This window comes from Pezoporus wallicus, unplaced genomic scaffold (assembly GCF_028554395.1).
Source record: "Pezoporus wallicus isolate ANWC-B61680 ecotype Strahan unplaced genomic scaffold, APGP_CSIRO_Pwel_v1 scaffold_13239, whole genome shotgun sequence".
NCBI classification, from domain to species: domain Eukaryota; kingdom Metazoa; phylum Chordata; class Aves; order Psittaciformes; family Psittacidae; genus Pezoporus; species Pezoporus wallicus.
In genome coordinates this window covers 5,836,106-5,860,438 of record NW_026642052.1, presented here as the reverse complement: position 1 = coordinate 5,860,438, position 24,333 = coordinate 5,836,106, and the positions used below count along the sequence as shown (strand labels likewise).

General features: G+C 36.5%; 1 protein-coding gene across 5 annotated transcripts in view; it reads left to right on the top strand.

The window, feature by feature from the left end:
- RAB28 (RAB28, member RAS oncogene family) overlaps window positions 1-24,333 on the top strand; it is a 61,995-nt gene that overhangs the window by 19,544 nt on the left and 18,118 nt on the right. For all 5 annotated transcript variants that reach the window (XM_057426578.1, XM_057426577.1, XM_057426576.1 and 2 more), the window contains one exon: window positions 415-544. In XM_057426578.1, the coding sequence (XP_057282561.1) occupies window positions 415-544 (130 nt within the window). The remainder of the gene's footprint in view (window positions 1-414; window positions 545-24,333) is intronic.

The window sequence follows — 24,333 nt, the reverse complement described above, 5'->3', positions numbered from 1 at the left end:
AAAAGAGAGCAGTGAAACTACAAATAACATCAGCTAAAATAAAAGTCCTTCTCCATTGTGATTTTTACCTTATCAGTAGTGTGAAGTGCTTTTGGGGTTTTCATAAAGCATATGCAGTTTGGAATATTTCTAATATAACTAATTGTGCCCTTTATTGAATTGTCTTTTTTTTTTTTTACTACCCTTGTAGTTCTGTTAGCATCTGAATTTGGAACATGTGGAATGCTGGAGATATACTGCAATAATGTGTTTATTACAGAGATTTATAATTCCTTTAATTATTCCTGAAAAGATGCAATGCCATTATTTGTTAATGCTCTGTTTTATGATAATAGTAATTTGGGCAGGTGCAAATTTCACCATGGTAAAATTTTTTAATGTCTAGTAATATTTTTTATGTATCTTGTTATTTAGGCTGTTCTCTTGGTTTATGATATTACCAATGGCCAGAGTTTTGAAAATTTAGAAGACTGGTATAATGCAGTAAAAAAAGTGAATGAAGAATCAGAAACACAGCCACTTGTGGCCTTGGTTGGAAATAAAAGTAAGTTATTAATATTTAAATATTAATTTAAATGCTCCTGATGTTGCTTTCAGTTGAAGAAATGGGACAGGGCATATATCTTAGTAAAATGAAACTAAATACCATCTTGTGTGATGTTGCTGTATACAGATGACATATTTGGGTGTACCTCAAGATTCTGGTTCTGGGCAGTGTGGTTGAGAGACTTGCTGCATCATGCTTTACCTAGCCTGCAGCCTCTCTCCTTGTATTTTCTTTTCTTGGAGAGCAGCACACAGGAGTAGAGATCTCTCTCACCGATGTTTGAATTTGGTAAGGCCTCAGGATGTAGCCGTGGCATGCATCTGGAATGGAGAACTGGGAAGCATTCCTGGGTGTAATATTGGATGGTTCTGGATGTCAAGAGACTGCTAAATTAAGTGCTGGTGTATATATATTATTTAAAATAATTACATTATATAGTTATACATATATGTAAATATATATAATATATATATAAATAAAATACTATATATTACCTAAAATAGCTACAATGTTATGCAGTAGGCATAATATTCAAGTTGCTTATTAGGCTGTGTTTTTGTATGCTATCTGTAGTTTTGCGCATGAGGTTACTTATTTCCTGTTGTTTTGGGATTTTTTTAGCCTGTCCTCTTTTGATCATGTAAGTATAATACAATGAATTTCTGCTGACCACCAAAATGTGCTACTTTAAATAATCATCACCTAGGTAATTTCCGAATTAGATGCATTCCAGATTCCCCCATTGCCAAATAAGAAATTTTGTATTAACATCCTAATTAGCATATCTCTGGACTTGATCCTGTCTCTCTTACCTTTTTTTTTTTTTTTTTTTTGAAGATGCTAAAAGGAAGATAAAGCAATTTTAGAAGCAAAGTGGTAGAAGCAGATACAGATTTTAATTTTTTTAACAATGTAAATGTATTTATTTGAATAACAAAACCTAAATTTGATTTATTTTACTTTCCAAGTAATTCATGTCCATGTCTCAATGTCCTTAACATGAACAACTCCCCCCAAAAAGCCCCTCATCTAGCAAGTTAGTATTGTTTAAAAGCATTTGAAAACAATGTAGAAACAACACTTTCATTCAGAACTGTTAATTGTAATGTTGCTAGCTAGTGTGATGCTGTAACATGATATTAATTATGAAAGGCTACTTATTTTCTGGGAAGAAAACAGAGAATCTCTTAGAGTTACAATATATAAATAGCACTTCTGAAAGTATAACATAGACTGTGTTGTACTCTAGCAGACCAGAGTCAATAATACAGATTCTGTTGAAATTCAGATGAAAAATTTTTTTCACTGATTTATATTTTGCCCCAAAATTGGACTTCCTAGCTGGAGTTCTGCAAATCTTATGAGATATCTACAGTAAGATACACTGTAATATGGAATAAATAATGTTCTTTTGCTGGAATCACACCACAGATGGAAAATCAGACACTGGTTTCCATTTGAAGGAGTTTCATTTCTGTTATATACCTAGAGTATATATTCTCATATATGTGTCTGCAATTCTTTAATATCCAAGTATTTCCTTAGGAGCATCTGCTGATAGTATCTGGTTTTGTAGGTGAGTTTCCAGATAAAGTCTGACACTTGCTACTGTAAGGGCTTTCATTTTATGACAGTAGCAGCTGAAGGACCAGCATGCTTGCTACCTTGTTTTCCTTCATAAGCTGTGCCTAAAGAAGGAAAGCAAACTATTGCTTCCATGTGAGTCTAAGGATGTTTGATGTTGTTGCACATGTGGAGCATGCAGGGGATGTGGTTCACAGGGGTCACTTTTTAATTTATTTCAGCAGATAAAAATTAATTTTTAGTAGTGTATTGCTTTTCTGAATTCTATAGTATTAGAAGAAAAGCTAGGAGGGCTTCCACCCCAGTGCTTTAATGACCTGTGAGAAGTAACCAGTCAGACTCCTATTGTTTCATAAATAGCAGACAAGGTAAGTGTTTATTTAGAAGCGTGGTGTTGACTTCTGCATATTATGAAAGGATAAAGCTACCAGTACTAACAAGTTCTTTAGGTGGAATCACTGTGTTCAGAATAGCTCAAGTTCTTTACTCAGTAACTGAGAAGACAGTTGCAAGAGCAGTAATAGGTTTAAAGCGATTTGATGAACTGATGCATTTATTTGACCCCTTCAGATATTGGAAGGCTGCTATGAGGTCTCCATACAGCCTTCTCTTCTCCTGGCTGAACTTTCTCAGCTTATCTTCATACAGGAGGTGCTCTAGTCCTCTGATCATCCTCGTGGCCCTCCTCTGGATTTTTGTTCCAACAGTTCCATGTCCTTTTAATGTTGAGGACACCAGAACTGCACACAGTGCTCCAAGTGAAGTCTCACAAGAGCAGAGTAGAGGGGCAGGATCACCTCCTTCAACCTGCTGGTCACGTTCCTTTTGATGCAGCCCAGCATATGGTTGGCTTTCTGGGCTGCAGCTGCATACTGAAGCCGCCTCATGTTCATTTTCTCATCAACCAGCACGCCGGAGTCCTCCTCTGCAGGGCTGCTCTGAATCTCTTCTCTGCCCAACCGGTAGCTGTGCCTGGGATTGCTCCGACCCAGGTGTAGGACCTTGCACTTGGCATGGTTAAACTTCATTAGGTTGGCATCAGCCCATCTCACAAGTGTGTCGAGGTCCCTCTGGGTGGCATTCCTTCCCTCCAGCGTATCAAGACCAGTCCCAACACCAATCCCTAAGTGACACCATTCGTTACTGGTCTCCAGCCAGACATTGAGCCATTGACCACAACTCTTTGTGTGCGGCCATCCAGCCAATTCTTTATCCACCGAGTGGCCCATCTATCAAATTGATGTCTCTCCAATTTAGAGACAAGGATGTCATGCAGGACAGTGTTGAACACTTTGCACAAGTCCAGATAAATGACATCAACTCTCTACCCCTGTCCATCAGTTCCATAGCCCCACCGTAGAAGGCCACCAAATGGGCCAGGCAGGATTTCCCCTTAGTGAAGCCATGCTGGCTGTCACCAAGCACCTTGTTTATCATGTGCCTTAGCATGCCTTCCAGGAGAATCTGCTCCAAGATTTTGCCAGGCACAGAGGTGAGACTGACTGGTCTGTAATTCCCCAGGTCATCCATTTTCCCCTTCTTGAAAATGGGGGTTATATTTCCCTTTTTCCAGTCGTCGGGAACTTCACCTGACTGCCATGATTTTTCAAATATGATGGCCAGTGGCTCAGCAACTTCATCTGCCAGCCCCTTCAGGATCCGTGGATGGATTTCATCAGGTCCCATGGGCTTGTGCATGTTCAGGTTCTTGAGATGTTCTCGAGCCAGATCCTCTTCTACAGTGGGCCCTAGGTCTTCATCCTCACAGTCCCTGCGTCTGCCTTCCAAGACTTGGGTGGTGTGGTCAGAGCCTTTGCCAGTGAAGACCGAGGCAAAGAAGTCATTCAGAACCTCGGCCTGCTCCAAATCCAGGGTAGCCAGTTCTCCTGACAGCTTCCGGTGAGGGGCTACGTTGTCCCTAATCTGTCTTTTATTCACTACATGCCCATTATCTTTCATATCCCTAGCCAAGTTTAATTCTAACTGAGCCTTAGCTTTCCTAACCTAGTCCCTAACTTCCCAAACAGCATCGCTGTTTTATTCCCAGGCCGCCTGTCCTTGTTTCCACCTTTTATAATCCTCTTTTTTCCCTTCAAAGTTTCTTCAGCAGCTCCTTATCCATCCTGGCTCTCCTGCTGCACTTCCTTCTGGTTGAGATGCAACATTCCTGAGCTTGTAGCAGGTGATCCTTGAATATCAACCAACAGTCTTGGGCCCCCCCTGCCCTCTAGGGCTATATCCCATATATTATGTTCTCATTTGTCCGTTTTCACTTAGTAATACTGTCTGACAGAAATGCATGTTTCTCCATTTTGCAGTCTTCCTATGTGAAAGTGGTACTTTATTTAAGATAACTGTTTTCTTCCTGGGTGCTTAGTTTTATTTTTCATTCTTCTTCCTTCCCATACATTTTTTTCTTTTCCATAGGCTGACCTACTCGTTTGGTCAGAAAGAGTAGAAAACTGATTTGAGTCAAGATCTTACCAAGATTATCAGTTAACTCTGTCTTTACATAGATTTTTGTCTATGTGTTTTGTAAACAACAAAAGGAATTTTAACATTTAATGTAGATTTTTTTTCATACTAAGTCAGAGGATCTTCATAATCCTAAAATATACAGTTGGCACTGAATCTTCAATTTAACTTTCCTTGTAACTAACTTTGCAGTATTTTGATCTTACTTAATATAAAGTGTGTTTGAAATGTGCTTTTTGTGTGTGTGTTGCTAATACCACTTTATTTGCACCAGAAATAGGGGAATAAGCCTTATTGTTAAGATTAACAAACTTCTTTGAGTTTCAGTGCAGTAACTTAAAACTTTTTTAGGTAGGTTGCTGTCAAATACTTTGACTTATATTGAATAATATAAATGAGACAATAGTTACCAAGTATATTGTGTTTTGTGCACTTAGGTTCTTTGCTTAAATTTGGTATTGACAGAGTTCAGTAATCAGATAGATCTTCTAGACATTAGTATGAATTAGAGAGTTTTTACTGTGTTTTGTATAGGTGATGTGTATCTTTCCTTTATGCCTTGACTCCTTCATATATTTTCTTCTGCACTAATCTGTGAGCAGTCTCCTCAAGTGTCGTACCAACATTTTCAGTGGATATATTGTAAACAAAAATTAACCCAGGTTGCATGGGAGCTACACTCATTTTGATTTATAGCTACCAAGATGGTCCGAGGGCGGTGGTTATCTGTAGCTTATAAAGGGGGTAGGAATTATCAGGTACCAGTGTATTGTGGATAGATGAATGATTTGTATTCTTAGAGATATTAACCAGATCCACTTCTCAATAAAGACTAATAACTCAGATTTTTAAACAGTCTTCATGACAGATGAGGGCGCAAAGGAGAATGCATCAACACTAATTAAGAATGTTGACCGTTTGTTCGTCTTAGCCATGATTAATTGATCTTGGAGTGCTATCTCTGAACAGGAAGTGGTATGCTGTTACATTGTGAAGTTTAAAGGTTACATTTTAGTGTACCCTTTAGCTTGCCTTTACATACAACTTAAAATGTTTTTACCTATCTTATCTGAACACAGAAAGAAACATTTTCCAGCCCAGATACCAATGAATGTTTGGTGTACTGTGTACTAATGTGAATCTGACTGGGAACAGCACATACCCAGACTGCTTTAGGCCATTGACTGCCTTACATACTTAGTTTCCTCAGTTCTACTCAGAAAATTTCTTCATTAATACTCACCTTGATATTTTTGATTTATTAAAATTCAGAACAATGCAATCATTCTCTTGTTCCTTCCAGCCTTCCCCAGTTTTCTCTTCTTGTTTCTTTTGGGCTTGCCCTTGTTAGGTGTTCACCTGTGATTAAAACAAGTGTTGAGCAGCAAATGCAAAGACCCCTGTTCTTTTGAGTCTTATGTCCGATTAAACTGAAGTTCCTGTATGCCTGACAGCAGGTCCAGTCACCTGAGCCTCACACATGCTCCTGGGATTGGAGGGTAAACTACCTACATGTAGAGACTCCTTTAAAAAGAAAACCTTGTCCTATACTACGGTCAATTTACCAACTCATTTGAATAAATGTAGAATGCTACCCTGTTTTAAAATATGTATAGAATGTGTGTCTTGACAAACTTGTAAGATTAATAGAAAATGGCAGCCCTATGGATTTGTTTGTTTCAATGGTTGGTTAACTTTTTTCAAGATGTTTTTAAGGAGGAACTTCAATGAAAGGGGAAATCACAGGTGAAAATAAATGTTTTATTCACCATAATAATACGTTTCCAATCCGTTGACTGGATATGCTCTGTGTTACTTTAGAGATGGGAGCAACTTAGGAACACACAGTTTTGAATGAGAAAATTATGTTGCTTGTCTGAGACAGAATCTGTCCTGCAAGATTTTGATCCCAAACCATGCTTGGTTTAATAGTAATGGTGCTGGCTACCCTCACTGCTGAAGTGATCTATTTAATTATGTCTGTTAAATTGCTGAGTGGGTAAGTCTACTAAACTATGTTATATGCTACACAGAAATACATAATTGGAGCCTGAGCTGCAAGTGTCTTTGTTTAGAAAGTGGCTGAGCTCACATAAAATTATACACAACAAAAGAAGGAAGGTTTATTGCTATTGTGTGGTATTTACTTAGACATATTCCATTGGCTGAGAAGGGGAAGCACCTGACAGCATAGATCACAATGGTTCTGGCCCCAGTCTTCATGCATTGTGCTGTGATAAATGTATCTCTTGCATCTGGTTGCAAATCAGCCGATTTTTTACTTGGACCCTTCTTTCAGAATCCTGCATAAAATGATCACTTGGATGGGAAGTCACATGGGAATGTCACACAATGGGAAGATTTAGCAGCTGCTAAATCACCTGATTAAAGGAATATTTTTAGACTTCTGGACTTTCTTCCAGTGCTGTAGCATTTCTGGAGCATGTATACAGGATGGGTTTTGATGGTGGCTGTTAAAAGCCAACTGGCCTGTGCCAGAATACTAACAACAAAAGTAGAGTAGAAAGGGGAAATATTCTGTTTTGCTTCTCAAAAGATAATTAATAGTCATTATTATAATTTTCTGCCCTACCTGTCTAAAGTCTGGTTTCTGATGTTCAACGCAGATAGGATTAGTTATTAGTAGTGAGTTTCTTTTTTGTTGTGTTCTGCTGCCGTATGGAATTCAGTATAGGGATGAAACTGAGTAATATATACATCTTGCATGTAGAAGATATATTACTGTTATACCACTTGTCTGAGTTTGAGGTTTGTACAGCTAGACATAGCTCTGATAGAAACAGGTGTAATTCCATGAAAATCAATGAATTTGCATTCATTTGAACCAGGACAAAGTAGATAATGTGCAAACTGCTGATATTAATGTTTTCTTATTCAGATTGTATGGTGCTTTAAAAAGAAAGTGAGGATAGCCATTAAGAAGTCCAACTGTTAGACAATTCTTATGCTTTTACATTTTAGTGACCATGAATTATCTGGTTTCTTCTTCACGCACTTACGATCTTGAGGCTGCGCTTCAGTTTTTTATTTGGGCACATAATTTTTGCCTGCTAAGACCAACCACTAATTAGGACCAAGTTCAAGGACCTGGTAGAATATTGTTAATGTAGCTGGAACTCAAATGCTGGTGTGACAGAAATGCCTATAAATAATGTATTCTCATTCACAAACAGTTATGCTTACGTTCAGAGAAAAATTTAAAGATGTCATTGAAAAATGGAAATAAACCATTTAAATACAAAGGTTAGAACAATATATGTATCCTATTTTTATAATAATGCACAAATGAAATGCTGAGAGATCTCTTACTGTTTCCATGGATTTTGTCTGTAGTTTATTTAGCAATGTAGACGTACATCTAATAAAAAAGATGCTGCATAAACCATAGTCCAGGCTGAATGTGCTTCTGTTTTTGGTTTAGGTAGAAATGTTTTTTCTGGCTGCGTCCTTCATACTTAGGTCTTCTTACAACAAATGGAAAGCCCTTAATTGTACCTAAGGGAATAGTTAATCTATGGTGGACATATGGTGGACAAAAGCTGAGTCTAGTAAATGAAAAAAATTGTAAACAGAAAATGTGTGAATGTCTGCACAGTCTGAGAGTCATGGGAGATATTGTAATGTTGGATTGTAGCTTATTTAAAGATAATTTGCTATTCTTTTCTATTAGTATATTAATGGAAGTCAGTGCAGCTAAAATATGTAGTTTTAAAAACCAGTCCATTTCATATCTGTTTTCTTGGATTGAAAAAAATACCTACTTTTAAGACAGGACAGAATATCTTCTCTTTGCAAGTTGTTCTGCTCCCACCTTTTGCCGTATGACATAAATGGGATTTGATTTCATTAGTGGAATGGAGCTCTCTGAATTTTTTTAAATTTGTAGCATTTGATTGGAGGCAGTTAATCAGTGTTAACCCTGAGAAGCTCTTGGACTTTATGGATTCGAGCATTATATGTGGTTGCACTGCTCCAGCAAAAGGTTAAGTATTAATGGAAAATGTTCACAGCTCTTTTACTCAAAGAAAACATGTTACTTGTAAGTTTTCTTTTGATTTTACTTTTACAGTTACATTGAATGTCTTCATTCATTTAGCCATCCATAAAGCAAATATTGTTGCACATGCAGTGGATAATAAGTCTTTTTAGGACTACTTGTGTGGTATGTCACAGATCATTAACTGCAAGTAACCACCTGACTTGAGGGAAGTCTGGAAGCATCATTACAGTGAAATAAGCTTTTATTTCTGTATCACTGCAGCACATTGATTTGTAGGAATGTCTCCATTAGCTACTGTGGAAATATATTCTCATATATTATTATTAAAGGAAGTTGATGAGAGAGGATAACCAAATTTCAAGTGTGAATAGAGCATTAGTTATTAGGACTTTGGACAAAGTGGGAAAAGGACAAGTGCTACTATAGCATTATTTTCTATTTAAAAGCTAGATAAGTCAGTAAAATAATTTTGTAATGCGCCACAGTTTCAGAGTCAGTCTGATAAATACAGTAACAGTTGTACAGTATTTGTGTACACTGCAACTTCAGCGGAAATAATTGAATGTGTTTACTATTCTGTACAGGCAGAAAGTGTGGAAGAGAAGTTTCTTCCTAATCACCAGGAAAAATGAGCTTTTTCCATTTATTTAAATGAACCATAAACATGTAAGATTTTTATTGGAAGTAAACAGTAATTATTTCAGCTCAATTTAGAGGATGAAGGGTAGCTTGTATCAATATGGGGAATAATAATAATGAATAACCACCATTAATATGATCAAGTTTGTAGTGTGAAGAATGCAGTTCTGAAACATTGTTCTGAAAATATGTTAGAAAATTTGAGGTTCTTACAGAGCTTAAAGTTAGGATAATACTGTAAGATTATCTTGCTATGTTTCTGTTTTTCAAAATAATTTGCAGTCAGCTCCTTTAGGAGCACAATACAATAGAAGATGAATAAATTAGTAAAGTGTTCAAATCAGCCTCTCAATGGCATGAATGGTATGAACTATGTGCATGCAGATGTAAGACTGCATTATATGTATATTTAAAACTGTGTATTTATCAGGACATTGTCATGTTTATTGGGGATTTGCAAGAGAAGAAGCAGAAATTAAAGGTACTATTTCAAGTTTAGTCCACAAGCTCCAAATACTCGATATAATGAGACATACTGAGCTTATGATGCCCATTTCAGTATAGGAGCATGTACATGCTGCTAAATGCGTGGCTTTTTTGATAGAGCTTTTAGCATATTAATGCCTTCATGACATTAACACCTCTTGTTATGAATTCTTCATTGTTCCAGTATTTGAGATGGTATGTCCTGATGAGGTTCTGAATGAGCTGCAATATTTTCCTCCTGTCTACTTTTTTAGTTTATTTTATAAGTCATTTTTTTCTGAGGGGGGATAAAAAGTTTAGGCTAGAAAGGTTCTGGGTTTTCCCTGAAGTTACTTACTACATTCATTACTTCTTGTCATGCTACAATAACTTCTTGCTACAGTGACTGTAACTTGCTACAACGCTACTGATGTCTATCCGGATCTGTTACTGAAAATGTCTGGACTTAATAATGTTTGAACTTACATGTTTGTTTTGGGTGTTTTCCTGTGAATATGAAAGGTTTTTATTTTTGAAGTTGTCTCAAGCTACGCAGTAGAAGTAAAAGAAAATGTAATGACAGAATAAAGAATAGTCATTGTAGAGATTTCTACTGGCAGCTAATACCTCTCCTATTTAATAATTAACAGTTTTCTTGGGCTGGATTTTTGAAGGACGTATGTTAAGATGACCTCCTCTTACAATGTAAGTTTTGCAGTTTTATTTTGGGAATAGTGTATCCAAAAGGTTTCCAGAGAAAAGTTACTGGTGTAGTTGCATGTTTAAGTGGTTGATCACTAGGGCAATAATGCTGGTGTCTGAGCACAGCCAGTACTTTTTCCAGCTGCTTTATAGTGATATCTTGAAGCTTAAAATGTAATCTATATGGGTAAGCCACAAAAGCCACTATATATTAAAGCAGACTCTGACAGTAAATCAAAATTGAACAGCTGGCAACACTACTACAGTCATAAACTTATTTATTAAAAAAACTAAACAGAAGAATTATATTAAAAAGAGAGGAATATGTTCTACAGGCCAGTGGATATTGCTTAAAACCTGGAAAGTGCTGCAGATTAAGGGCCCAATTTATGAACATCTGTTCTGGCAGTTTCTTTGAGATTGTCATGTTCTTTACAATTAAAGTGTGAAACATGTCGTATTCTCCCCCCCTCCCCGCCCTGTACTAATCATGCTTTTCTGCAGTTCATAAAACTTGCATTGAGCCTTATGCAACTGGGTCTGTCTGCTTTACACACTTGCTAGAGTAATTACTATTCATGGAAGACTAAGTACTATAGCAACGTCACAGTCCCATGGTATACACTTATCCTGACTTGTTCCAAGTAGACTCATTGGCTTTCAAAAGCAATGAAAGAGCTAAACTAAAGTTTCCTTCATATGTGTAAGCTTAGAGCATACCAATGAACTAACAATAATGGAAATAGGTCACTTGAGAGCAAAATAGACAGAAAAATGTCTTGTATGTGGTTTCTTTAAAATTGAAGCATGCTTACCTATCTGCTGTTTTGCTCTTTAACAGTCACTAAACTGTTAACTCCCCTAATATCTTAATTTTGAAATAAAAGATGATAGAATGATTAATTGCGATGTTTACACTTAGTACCATACTTTTTTTATCATATTGGCAGGTATGTGAGGGTAAGCTTTAGGATATTCTTGATCTGTTTTGAGAGGGAACTGAAAAATCCTAAATTTAAAACCAAGTGTCTAGTTCCACGGTACTGTTTTGCCTTTGGTGTCAGTGCGATCAAGATTTTTTTTGGAAATTTTAGCCACAAGCCCTGCTTTATAATCGGGCTTGATATGAACAGGACAGGTCGTAATATTTTGCTCTCTAACTCTTGCTTCTTGTCTAGTAATTCAGACTGAACTGGAAAAGGCCACTGTGAAAGGTTTTTCAAGCAGTGCAGACCCTACTAACATCCCAAGCCCTGCTTGCCGTTAGGAGACAAAGTCAATGTCTCAACAAAGTCAGAGGTCAGGAAACCAAGGTGCAAAGGGAACACAGAAGAAATATGGAGTAAAACCACTTTCCTTATCCTGAGCAGATAATGTTGCTTTATTGATGAAAATGGTTACATTTGATTTCCGTTTGATTAGTTTCACTGTGTTATGCAACCTAATAAATAAAGGCATAACCGCATGCTTTTGTATGAAAGAAAAAGGATTCCAGTATCCTTTGGACAGAGAAATATCTTATGGGAACAAAGTGTTTTCTGTTTCCATGCCATCCATTTTTGAGTGTTTTATAGCATGGATGCATGTCTGTGGTCTTTGTAGTGTGTGTCCATTTCTGAGGTTGCTTGGCCTTTCCTCCCCTCAGCACACCCAGCCAGCTTGTGGAAAATTAAGGAACTGTATTTCTGCCAAGTATGTATTGGTCATTGATAGTTCCTTTTGTATTTTCATTGGGTGATGCTTTTCTAATTGATTTATATATATTTGTATTGCTGAGAGAAGCGTTAATAGGCAACTAAACAAAAAGTGACTTATAACCACTTCACAGTTATGGAAGTTGAATTTTCTATCTGTTCTAATAGGAAACATGTTTTATTAATTAGTGTGCTGTGAATCATTTTATCTGTCAGTGACATACAGTATATTAATCTCAGTTGTTAAAGCATGGTTTTGTTTGTAGAAGGTACAGAAATGTGAATGCTGCATTTGCTTTATCGGTGTGTTTACTTGTGTTAAACTTTTATTTGTTATGTTTGATGTATTAAAGTGCACAAATGTATTTTATATGCACCTGCATAAAGCATTTTACTTGTGACCTGGCTTTCATTTGTTAAACTGTGCCTTAGATTCAGCAAGAATCAGAAATCAAGGCTTTATTTCATCAAAGACAATATCAAGTTATGTCCCAGAGGAACCCTAGGCCGGGATCCAGGTTGTAGTGTTTTTTATTGGACCTGACTAGAACATTCTGGATTCCTGGTTTTGATTAGCTCAGATTTTCATACTTGTTACGAATGCTTTGTTTCTCATCCTTGAGTCTCTTATATGTGGGTAGACAAGGGAGGCAAGCAAATGACTGCATCAGTAAAATTTTCCGCTTGCCTCCCTCTATAGGCTCTGCTGTCCAGACTGGATTACATGTGTCTCTTCCTGCACTTTTTATCCTCTCCATTCTCTTTACACCTTATCTCTTGTGCTTGGTGCAAAGGGAATGCTTTTAATGTTGTTGGTTTTCTGTTTTATTTTGAGAAATGTGTGTTAGTTTGCATGTATTTTTAGTCTATTATACATCTGCTAAAAATTCTAGCAGGTTCTTTGACAGAATAAACTTGATGGATGAACTACTAAGGTCTTTTGGTTTAAATAGTAGACTGTACTAGTGCACTGGAAAAGATTTCTTTTGGAGCTGTTACAGACTACAGGGTATATAATCCATGTGGATTAATGTGGCATTTCCTTCGTAATCCTCTGAATTTTCTGCCTTAAAAATACTTCTATGTTTTTCCTAAGAGTTTTAGTAAAAAAGACCCTTTAAATATGTGGTGATATCTAGAATTATTACGTTGTCATTGTGTGCTTTTATACTTAAGGTGTACAAGTAAAAATAAAATGTAGCATTTTAATTCTCTTTTCTTTCTGTGGGTTTTTTGTTTGTTTGAATTTAGTGTCTAGTGCTACGCATTAAGTCTTTAGGCCAAGAGGGCAGAATTTTTGTGAATATGCCGGTGCTTAAAATTGTAGACTGCTGTCTGGTGGGATTTTCAGATGTGGTGAAAGCATTGCCTAGTTGCCCAGTAGTTGATCTGGTACTTTGAAAAGTCTCTCTAGGAATGCCTGCCTGTGTCTTAATGTATCTCGGTACTGTTGCAAATCTGATTCCAAATCTTTAATTATTCCAAGAAGACATCTAAATGCAGGGGAAGTTAAATTCTTGTGGGTTCTAAACCAGTAAATATATGACAGTACTAGTGAGCTAGTTCTGAGTTATCTGTCTGAGTTTTATGAGTTCCTAAATGTATTTAGGAATAATATTGGAACCTAGGAAGCCACTTCATTCTGGAATTAATTTTAGGATTACTTTGCGGGAAGAGCATAATAGCCAAATTCTATTATATTTGCAAAATATAATTTAGTTTTTGGAAAACATTTCTGAAGAAGCATAGAGTTAACATCCCATCAGCTAATAAAATCACTTAAGTGTGGTGTGCACTTAGTTTTGTGAAACTTACTTTGTGTGTTTACTCTACCTCACTTCTTGTTCTGGAATTCTTTTCCCTAGCATCAGCACAGCTGCATCATCCATTTCCACGGTCCTTTTAACCTCCACTTTTAATTAAAAAAAAATTAAATCAGATGCTGTTTAAAGCTTCCCGTTTAGTTTGGGGAAAATAAAAGTTCACATCTAGCTTAGGCGTGTGTGAACAGCTGTTAAAAGCCACAAGCAAAACGATACTTATAAAAGTGGTGGGGGGAGTTTTAAGAGCAAGCTGCCAGTTTGACTGTACTTTTCAATAGCTCTTCGCTTTCAGCCAAAAGGTTTTAACAATGATTTTCTTTGAAAAAAAACCCAGTATTTTATAGAAGCAGCAGCCCTAGCAGTTAGGCCAGTGGTAATAGAAGGCAACTTGCCATGTCTCTTTAACTTTTTATGAAATTTTTCTTTGAATCTGGGGAAATTGCTCATTAGAGAGGTTGGAGGGGCTGATGTCCCTCTGTGCCCACCCACCATGTAGGTACATCTGTCCCCATCTGATTCTAATGAGGGATCTTGTTCATTGAAGTTCCCAAATTCCAAGACTAAAGTAAAAGGATAATACTTCCCTTGCGCCCTGTTTTGCAGGCATTATAGTCCTGCTCATGACTTAAGCATTTTGAGGTAATCATAGGATTTTGTTTTTGAGTCTGAGTTTCCTAATCTGACTAATCAGTTGGACAGAAACATGCAGGGAATTTATCAGATGTTAAGATTTAAATGAAAGAGGAAAGATTTGGACTGTTTCTTGTTTATTTTGCCTTCTGTAAACAGGCGTGACCTGTCTCACCATGTTACCTGGTTGTAGGGGATCGTAGGTTCGCTTAGCTTAAAGCTTACTGTGTCAGTGTACACAAGTATTCAGATGACACATCTGAATGTGGGATTGTCTTCATACAGTTTGGAAGCCTGGCAGATACATGGCTGTAGCACAGACCTGGGCTACATGTGGCATATAGATACAACCTTGTGTGTGTGAATGTGACAAAATGAGCTTTGCATCCTAACTTGTGTTGATCCACTGAAATGAGATGCCCCCTGAGCCACAGTTTCTAATTAAGTCTCTTAACTTTATGTGGGGCAGCAGAATGAAAATGATCATAAATACTTTTTGAAGCTGTATTCTTTCTTTTAAATGTATGTTGTTGAAGTATCTGTAATATCTTAATCTTGGCAAATTACAGCCTGTGTTAACTGGTGCCACCACTAAAATGATCTGTCTTGGTATTTGTTGCTTTGTTACACTTCTGACTGCCGTGCTGGCATTTCTGCACTTGTATTGCACTTCCAGTATCACTTTTGCCCCCAGAAATGTAGTCTGCAGTGTGCAGCCTAATTTTGAGGGGTCTGAAAGTTTGGTATGGCTTCCATTTAACACATCTGTCTTTGCAATATGCCCATGGTTTTTTTGCATGCGCAGCTAGTGAAGGAGAGTAGGGTGGCAATTTCTTTATTTTGTAATTGTTTTCTGCTTACATGCCTAAATATATTTATATTATTAGCAAGCAAGACCCAAAAAGATTGTTAATCACTTCCAGTTTTGTGTATGTCTCATTTTTGCATTGGTTAGTTAAAATTCCCTAAAAATTTCCTGCTATCATTTCTGACGGGAAAAGAAGAAACAATTGGGACAAACAAAATGCCAAATGAATTATTTCTTTCTGTCACAATGAGTGTCCCTGGGTGAAACTGTAAAGCTCTTGCAGGACTGTATGTGCTGGGATGAGAATTTTGGGTGTAATTCATAGAATTATCCTCAAGAATTGGGAAAAATTTAGGTGGTCCCAGTCTAGACAGTGTATGCAGGAGACCAGTAATGACCAGTGGAATGAAGAAGCTTTTACATGAAGAGGGATGAAATAGATTGAGTTCCTTAGCAGTAGGAAAAAGATTTATAAAACCGTGAGAAGAGACTAGAGAGCAGTTATATAGCAACTTTCCAATACAAGCCCAAGGAAATCACATGCCTTTTTATTAAACAGTATGCTTAAAATAGATGAAATAATTTTTTCATGTCGTGGAAAATGAAATCGTGGTAGTCATTTATTGAATGTTGTAGAAGCCAAGAGTGCACATGGGTTCAGAAAGGAACTGCAGAGACTTGTGAAGGGCTGGTCCACCAGTGGCTGTAAAACGTTTTCGCTGTGTTCCTAGGAACCTGCAGTGTCAGGCTGAGGAATGCAGGTTGCCTGAGAGTGAGGTGTGTATCAAGTGTGACCGCTGTAGTTGTACAGTTTATTTTCTCGCCTCAATACCTGCTGTTGGCTGCTCCTTGTGGCAGGTTACTGGCATGGGTTATACCAGACCTTCAAATATCAGATTAAAAAAAAACCCAAATTCCTGATTTTTGAGCTGTTGCAACTCCTGCTCTCCCTTTCCACCCTCCAAAAAAAACCCTGAACAGTGAACAAAAGGCCTCTCTTTACCATTTTGCCCTCAGTGCGTTAGGTTATGTAGCTGTATTTGTGTGTACTACTTTGTAGCTGATTGGTTGGAACAGTGCAGGTAGAGGAAATGCTATCTGGATTCTGGTGGTTGCTCCACAGTCTCATTTACTTTTCAGTAGCACAGTCTCTGGATAAAGTAATTAAGAGGTCTGTGGGACAGAGAAAGGCACTGGGTAGCTGAGTAATCCCTGCTGATTAATTTTAGCCCCTCAATCTTTACAGTATTGACAAATTCAGCTGTGTTAAAGAAGTTTTTTTTTTCTGAAAAGGGCTACAAATCTAACATGTTGTTTAGGATATTTTTATAAGCATGTTTTAAATGGAAGCCTGAGGGTGACACAGTTTTTCAGAATGAACATGATGTTTAACCGTTAACTGAAGTCTCTTTGCTATACTAAACCTGAAAACTTCACCCATGGAAATTATGCCCGTGAAAACTTCACTCCAATGTATATTAGAAGACAAGGAGTGTTCTAAGTCACAAAGAAACTAGGTCATCATCAGGGCCATGCTAAAATTTTGGTATATGATATCTTGTGGCTATTTACGAGGGATTTATTAACTTCTAGACTCATATTCTCCCCTTCCTTTTCAAACCTAGCAAAGGAAGTGCTGCTTATCCTTGAGGACTCCTAACTATAAAAAGTAGAGTGGGTTTGTTTAACTGTGTGAGGTCATTACTGACCAAATGATTTGGGAAAATACACTTTCAGCATCTAAATTCTTCTATAAGACAGATGTAGCTGGTTTCTCGAACTTCAGTAAAAATTGAAGGAAGCAGGAACTATTAAAAATCATCTTTGGTTTTAGGAAGCTTTAGAAAAACAGTGTTAAAAAGTTTACAAAAAGTCCCAGCTGAACCTTAACTTAGTATTTTCAAACTAAATTGAATCCTGAAATAAATTATTAGGAGTGCATACATGTGTCCAGATTCAGCTGTTCTGTGTTGTATTCCCTGCAACACTCAGCCCAATCTGAGGAGGTAGTTTTGCTATGGACTTAACTCAGTTTCATTTTTATCAACTGGTAGCAGTTTAGTCCTGGTAGCAATGCACAGAGAGTTGGTTCAGTTCACTGATCGAGCCTGAAGTGAACAGAACAGTGAGAGGAGTTCTTGTGTGAAAGAACTTGTGGATTCCTTTTATTCTGCAGTGGTGCTATTACATGCGAATGTTTGGAAGCATAGGGAAAGCCAGGACCATCCATTCGAATTACAGTTATTGTAGCTTAAGCTGCTAACAAAACTACCACTTTTCTAACTTGAATTTCAGGGCAGCCCCTTCTACTGAACCATCAACTTTCCTGATAAAAATTTCTTTTTATGTGAGTTTTTTTGTTGTTCTGTTTTGTTTTCTTTGGTTTTTTCTTTGGTTTTTTTTTCTTTTTTTTTTGGTGGTGTGTATGTAAGAGAGATGCGGCAGGAGGGAATTAGATTCCGCTGCGCAGCTAGCTGGCCACATTAGCTTTGAGAAGAGTATGGACCCTGCTGTGTTTGATCTGTAACAAGCAAATCATGTACAAAGTACTTTTCTCGTTCCTTTGGGTCCTTTATGCACTATGTACCTTTTTAAGTCTTCGTTAAAATGTTAATGATTTTTATTCAGTCCCTTGTAGCTAGCCTGATGAGTTGGTTCCCCTTCCTCACCTGAGACTGTTTAATACTGTAAAGTTGCAATATTAGTATATTCTCTCTTAGTATGTCCACTATTGGATGTCTTCAACTTGTTTGGAAAAACAGTAGATATAAATGTTGTGGAAGAGCTTTTATCCTTTTCCTCAGAATCAATCAACTACAGCCTTTTATTAAGTAAATGAAATTTGGACTGAAGTGTTCACATCATGATATAGATTTATGTCAGGAAGAAATAAGCGATATGCGAATTCTACTTGAAGATGAGTTCTTCAGTACAATAATGAGCCAGTGAGTGATGTATTCATTAAAATTCGGGTTTTTTTTTTTGCTTGTGTGACTACTTAGTGGTAATGAAATATGTGAACTGAGAAATGTGAAAGAGGTTTGTGCAGCCCCACTGCTACTGTCTGGTTTGAAATAATCATATTGTTGAAATATGTTGAATTCAGTTCTTTGTGGTCTTTGAAATGCTGTGGCTCAATTAAAGAAATAGCTGACAAATCTGCTATCAGCAATCTGAGTATGTTTGGGTTTTATTTCTCCTTTTGTAGCTAATCAAAGTGTATGTCTTTAATAAGCAATCTTGCTTTTTTGTTATAAAAAGTAATTTAATATAAAATTGAGTTGTACTATTAATTTTTTTAACTGCCAGTTGAAAACAGTTTGGCTTGGTAATAATTAGTTACAAAAGCTTCCAAATGGAAGAAAAACTGGGCTGCTGTCAAACAGGATTTGATACACATGGAACAGTTAAGCAGTAATAAATTGCCTAGTAACTGAGTAATTTCACTCAGATATGTGCCAATCTTGCCTCCACACTGAAAAAAAAAAAATGGAAGAAGAACTGATGTTTAAAATTGCTTAATGCTGGAGGTTTATTGTAATAACAATAATACTGACTTGGCCTGATCTTCGAACATTTAAAGCTTCTTTTTATATCCTAGTGAATGATTTCATGTTCATTTATAATTTTTGTTGTGGGAGAGCTCCCAGAGGGGTATGTAGGAGAAGCACAAAGTGTCTCCAACTCTTTATTACATCTGCTGGAAGCAACAGTGGAATCAGGCATGGAAGGGCCCTGCAACTGACCTGAGCTGGCTCTGTCAGAGGCAAGTAATTCAGAGTATTAGATAAGGGCATTGCACTTGAGAAGACAGCCAGTTTTTAACATAGGTGTTTGGCATGAAGTCAACAAAAGTATACCTGTGGAAATGGTCTGTGTAGATAGATGCAGCAGCAGCCATCAAGAATGCTGGAGTGGGTCCTGTGAAGAATTGTTATTTGTTAGGTAAATGCTTTTTATAGGAAGAAGTTCTGTATTAATAGTTAATTAATAGCATCATGACATATATTACTTTGTGATACGTTTCTATGCTACACTAAACAGTGTTCTTTTCAGAACACTGTTTTAGGAACAGCTATGTAAGGACAAATCTTTTTGTTTGATGTTCTAGTATGTCCAGATTTACTGTTGTTGGAAGAAATTACTTGTACAGCTATACCTAGCTTGTAAGGCACTGTAGAATGTTTGAATTATAGATGGAACTCAAATGTGTCTAACATTTTGTGAGTGTTTGGTGGGGGCAAGGTAGGTGGGTTTTGCTTCATATTCTGCCTCTAATGACTGCATCTAATCTATTTATAAGGACATATCTGCTTTTAATAACAGGAAAATTTCACAAGCAATAGTGAGTCAGACTGTTAATTTGCCTGCCCTTTTGATTGCTGGCAGGGAATTCAGCCCTTCTGAGCTGACAAAGGCGGTTCCATGATCGGTTGGTTTTGTGGTGAAGCCAGTTTACAGCTTGAAGTTAGCACCACTGCCCCATGGGAAGTAGGATCTGTGACTGGGGTTAAACGGAAGATTGCAAAAAGGAATAGCTATTTTTAGCATGGATCAGCTCACTAAGCTTTGTAAGCTTGTATGAGTTGCATGGCCTCCTAAGTAGGTGAAGAGAGAATAGTGTGCTGTGGCATGTGGGTGGGCATGAATAACCAGGAGTGGGACAGGATTGTGAGATTTTCCAAGTTTTGGCGCTGGTATCGGTAGGTCTTGAGACTGTGTCTGGAAACTTGCTGTTGTCTGCAGGAGACAGATGTGAGTGGCTGGAAGTAGGATCTAAGACATGTTGTGTGAGTTTACATTAAGAACCCAAGACTTTGAGTTTATGAAATTATAGTGAGCTTTATATTTTATGACTGTCAATCCAGTAAATCTTTGTGGATTTTAGAATGATAAATAATTTAGTAGTGTTCTTATTATTTAACTGAAGATAATTGTACTTTGTTCTTGGAATTGTTAAAATCAGTGATGATGTAGCAGATACATCAAATTAGAGAAAAGATCTGAGAGAGAGCTAAAAAAGCTGATCCATCCATGGCTTGCAGGTATATTGGACTAGCACCATCTTCTGAATGTTTAGTACATTACAGTTTTATGTCTTCACCAAGGTATTGAAGAGCATTTAAAAAAATACTTGCTCAACTTTGAATTTCAGTAATCACAGTACTGTAATATTGCACATACACTCTATTCAGTTTATGAAATTGTTAAATTAAACCAAACCAAAGGTCAGCTAGTCAAATTAGTGGGAAGTTAAGATTTTTATTTTATACTTTTTTAACCTCTGTCCTAAAAAAGTAGATTTAATATTGCAAGGAAGGAAATTACTTTGTGAGAAAGCTATTGAGAGTCCAGCAATTTGTCAGTGGTAGCTCAGCTAAATCAGTTTAAGCAGTTTGAAAAAAGTTTCAGTAATCCTGATAAAAATTGTTTAATGCTGAACCAAAGAAAGGTCTCTTGCTATTTTTCTGTCAGCAAGTCATGTTTCAGAGCACTTGGGCAGTTGTTAAGGTTCATTATAGGAAAGCTTAGAAAATCCTATCAAAAATTGTAATCTGTAATTTAAAGGGAAACATATTCTTTGAAATTAGGCTCATAGAAGATAATTTGTCCAGAGGAGTTCATACTAATGTTTTAAATGATGTATTATAGTCATAGTGCTGTTAAAAATGTCTTAAAAATATTATAAAGCAAGTAATTCTATGTTTCTCATGTGTTGCTCTGTAAAGAATAATACTGAGAGAAAATATAGGTTCTAAATGGTATAACTTTTGTCTTGTTACTGTTGCTAAAACATTTGCAATTAGAAGATGACTTATCACTTGAATCTTGCTTTTTTATCAATGTATATGTTTAATTGTTGTTTTTGTGAAGGATGCTGGGTCCAAAACTGAAATATTATTACTTGTAGAAACTTTTGTTTGTTTTTATTTTGCTTTCCCAATGTCGTTCATTGAAAACCGTCAACTGTGTTCACTGTGACTCCACAGTGCTTTTTATAATTTAATGAATATAGCAAGAAAAATCCATCTGTGGGGTGTTCTTGTGTCTCAGCCATTTTCTCATTTCTCCTTGTCTCCAGGAGACAGCTATTTATAAAGATGTTTGAGTCTGAGTTAACAGCTTTAACTTAATAAGGAAGTAAAACTAATTGCTGTCAAATTTCTCATTGGCACAAAGGTTAGGAAGCCTGAACACAAGTTTTAAAGAAGATGAAAGAGGATTTAATGCACAAAGTAATAAATAGATATTTCAGTGAAACTTCATGGGATCAGAGACAAGGCTTAATTTATCTTTTCATTAATGTTTCATTTTTCCCTTTGTAAAAATAAGAATAGTATTTGCCTAATTTACTAGTAAGAGAATCAGTCAGCAAACGATCTGCAGTAATTGCAGAGTGGTTATAAACTGGCAGTAAGGGCCATGTAAGGATCTGACTGGATAAAAAGCAGCAGTGAACAAGCTGTCTTCCTTCCAGGAGGAGTTTGTAATCTAATAATACAGTTCTCTGTGGAAAGTAAGAACTAATTAACCAAAGGTGTGAAATTGGAGAACATTAAAGTCCTGTGAGATGATTATTTTTTTGAGAGAGTGGCATTTGTTTCCTGAAGATGGGCTGTTCATTCTCCATACCAGTATGCACAAAAGTGTTTCGTGTTCTTTCATTCACATCCCCACTTAATTTGTTAAGCTTACCCTAAGGGTTTGTTTATTTAGGTCTGTACACTGCAGACAGTAAACAGAGATATGTGATAAAATCTTCTGTACAGGCGTCTGTGCTGCCACATCTAAACTCCATGTGCCAGATTAGTACTTTTCAAGTTAACTTGGTCATCTCTGCTAAGCCACTGCCTGCCACCTAGATGTATCTTCAGTGTACTGAGTCACTTGAGTTGCAGAGTGGGGAGATGACAGTTGTCTTTCATCCTCCTCTCTTACTGTCTGTGTCCTTATGGTACCCTTCTAAAAAGAAGAAAAAATAAATAGTTGTTCCAATTATGTTTTAATCCTAAAATAACACTATGAGGTGACTCAGTTGTGTGTAATACCATCTTTTTTGAATACTTGTTTCCAAACTTGTCCCCATTAGTGGCAGGGGTAAGGAGTAGGGGATCAGACTGTAACAATCTGTGTAATTTTAGTTCGTTCAGTCAAATAATAACTGGTTGCAAGAATTTCTGCCAACAATTTAATAAAAAATGAAAATGGGAAATGTCTAACTGAGAAAAAAATATAGTCTTATTTTCACTTCAGCTGTCTCTTCACGCTGTCTAAGCCAGTCATCTGTCATCTTAGTTTTGAAAAGAAACTTGGGTGTATTATTTTTTTCTTCATAAGAAATTTCACTCTGGTATGAGAAGGTGCCTGCTGTTTGTATTTGCAAAGGTTAACATATCTTGTTAAAAATGACCTGTCATCTGCCAAAACATTATATGTGCTTCTTAATAGGTGAAAATCCTGTCACATCGTGTCCTCCATAGTTAGCTGCACTTGGTGTGCTGAGACTGGGACATTTGCTTCTGGCTACTCTTCTTGGTTTTTGTTGAAACCTGTTTTAAATCTTGGAAATGTTAACCTCATTAACCTAAGACGTACAAGAGATACTGGTTTTATAGCTTTAGAAAAAGTGCTGTAATTCTTCATTCATTAACAGTATTTGAAAGTCTCATTTAATATGGGATGTTTTTATGCAGGAAACAATATAAAAACTATAGCTACTTCCATAAATACAAATCAAAGAGAACTTTTCATGCTAAACCACATTCTTTCTTATTGTTTCCTATGTTAGAACAAAATATTATTATCAACCTGATTTTTATTTTGTGAATTACCCTTATTCTAAGAAGCTCATCACAGATTTTGTGTCTTCAAATGTCTTTCTTTGAGAGGAAAGAGAATTCCACGTAGGCTTTGTACAAATAAGTTGAGACCCATAAGAGTTATGAATAAAACCAGGCAAACCTCACTTCACAGGCAAGATGCCTTTCTGTTTTTAACTGGAGACCTAGGAAATTGCTCATCTTTCCCATATTAGGCATACATTTTCTTGTCTTATGTCTTTAGGAATTTGTATGTTGGTTTAGAAGGAGCTCAGATAATAGATTTGACATTTACAGAGTTGTACTTTTAATAATTGAGAAACATATTTGCAGGTTTTTTTTTTTTGAGGAGAAAGTGTTACTATATTTTGTGTAAATTATAAGTTTTTAAGCTTTTTTTTTCTTTCTGAAACCAGTAATTTCCTATTGTAGCTGGAAATGTTAAGTGTAGCTTTTTAAGTAATAAAGTACAGCAGCAACTATTGTGCCTTAGCAGCTTTTCTAATACAACGTTTGATTTGTTACTGTGTCCTCATAGGGGAGCATCAGCAGTAGAGTGTACATGACAGTGAGAAAGTAAACACATGCTTGCAATCAAATTAATGTATTTCATCTGTCTTCAATTAATAACAATCTGTCATGCTATCTATCTGAGAAGCGGCATAAACAGTTTATTTTGTGTTTGGAATAACTTCCTGGAGGTAGTTAATGTGACATGTAGTTTGTCTGACATGAGTATAACCAGATCAACGCTCTAGATGTTTTCTTGATAACCTAAAAAAATTACTGAGAAAGTCTGTACTGGAGCTATATTTATATTTTGGTTTGAGCTTCCTTAAATCAGAGTAGTGGCATAGTTTTCAGGACTTCCATGGAAGAGGTTTCTTTTCTTGGCAGTTACACAATTTTAGTGTGAGAAAAAAGATTGAAAGCATTAATAAAAATTTAACTATAAAACGCTGCAGTTAGCACTCAGAAATTCCGGTCCGAGTATTTGAGAAGTACGTGCTGTAGTAATTTAAAACTACCAAATCAAAGATGATTTTTAAAAAGCAAGATAATACACAAATTCTGATAGTAGTGCAGATTTGGTGCTGTTGCTGTCAAATTAATTTATTACTTCTG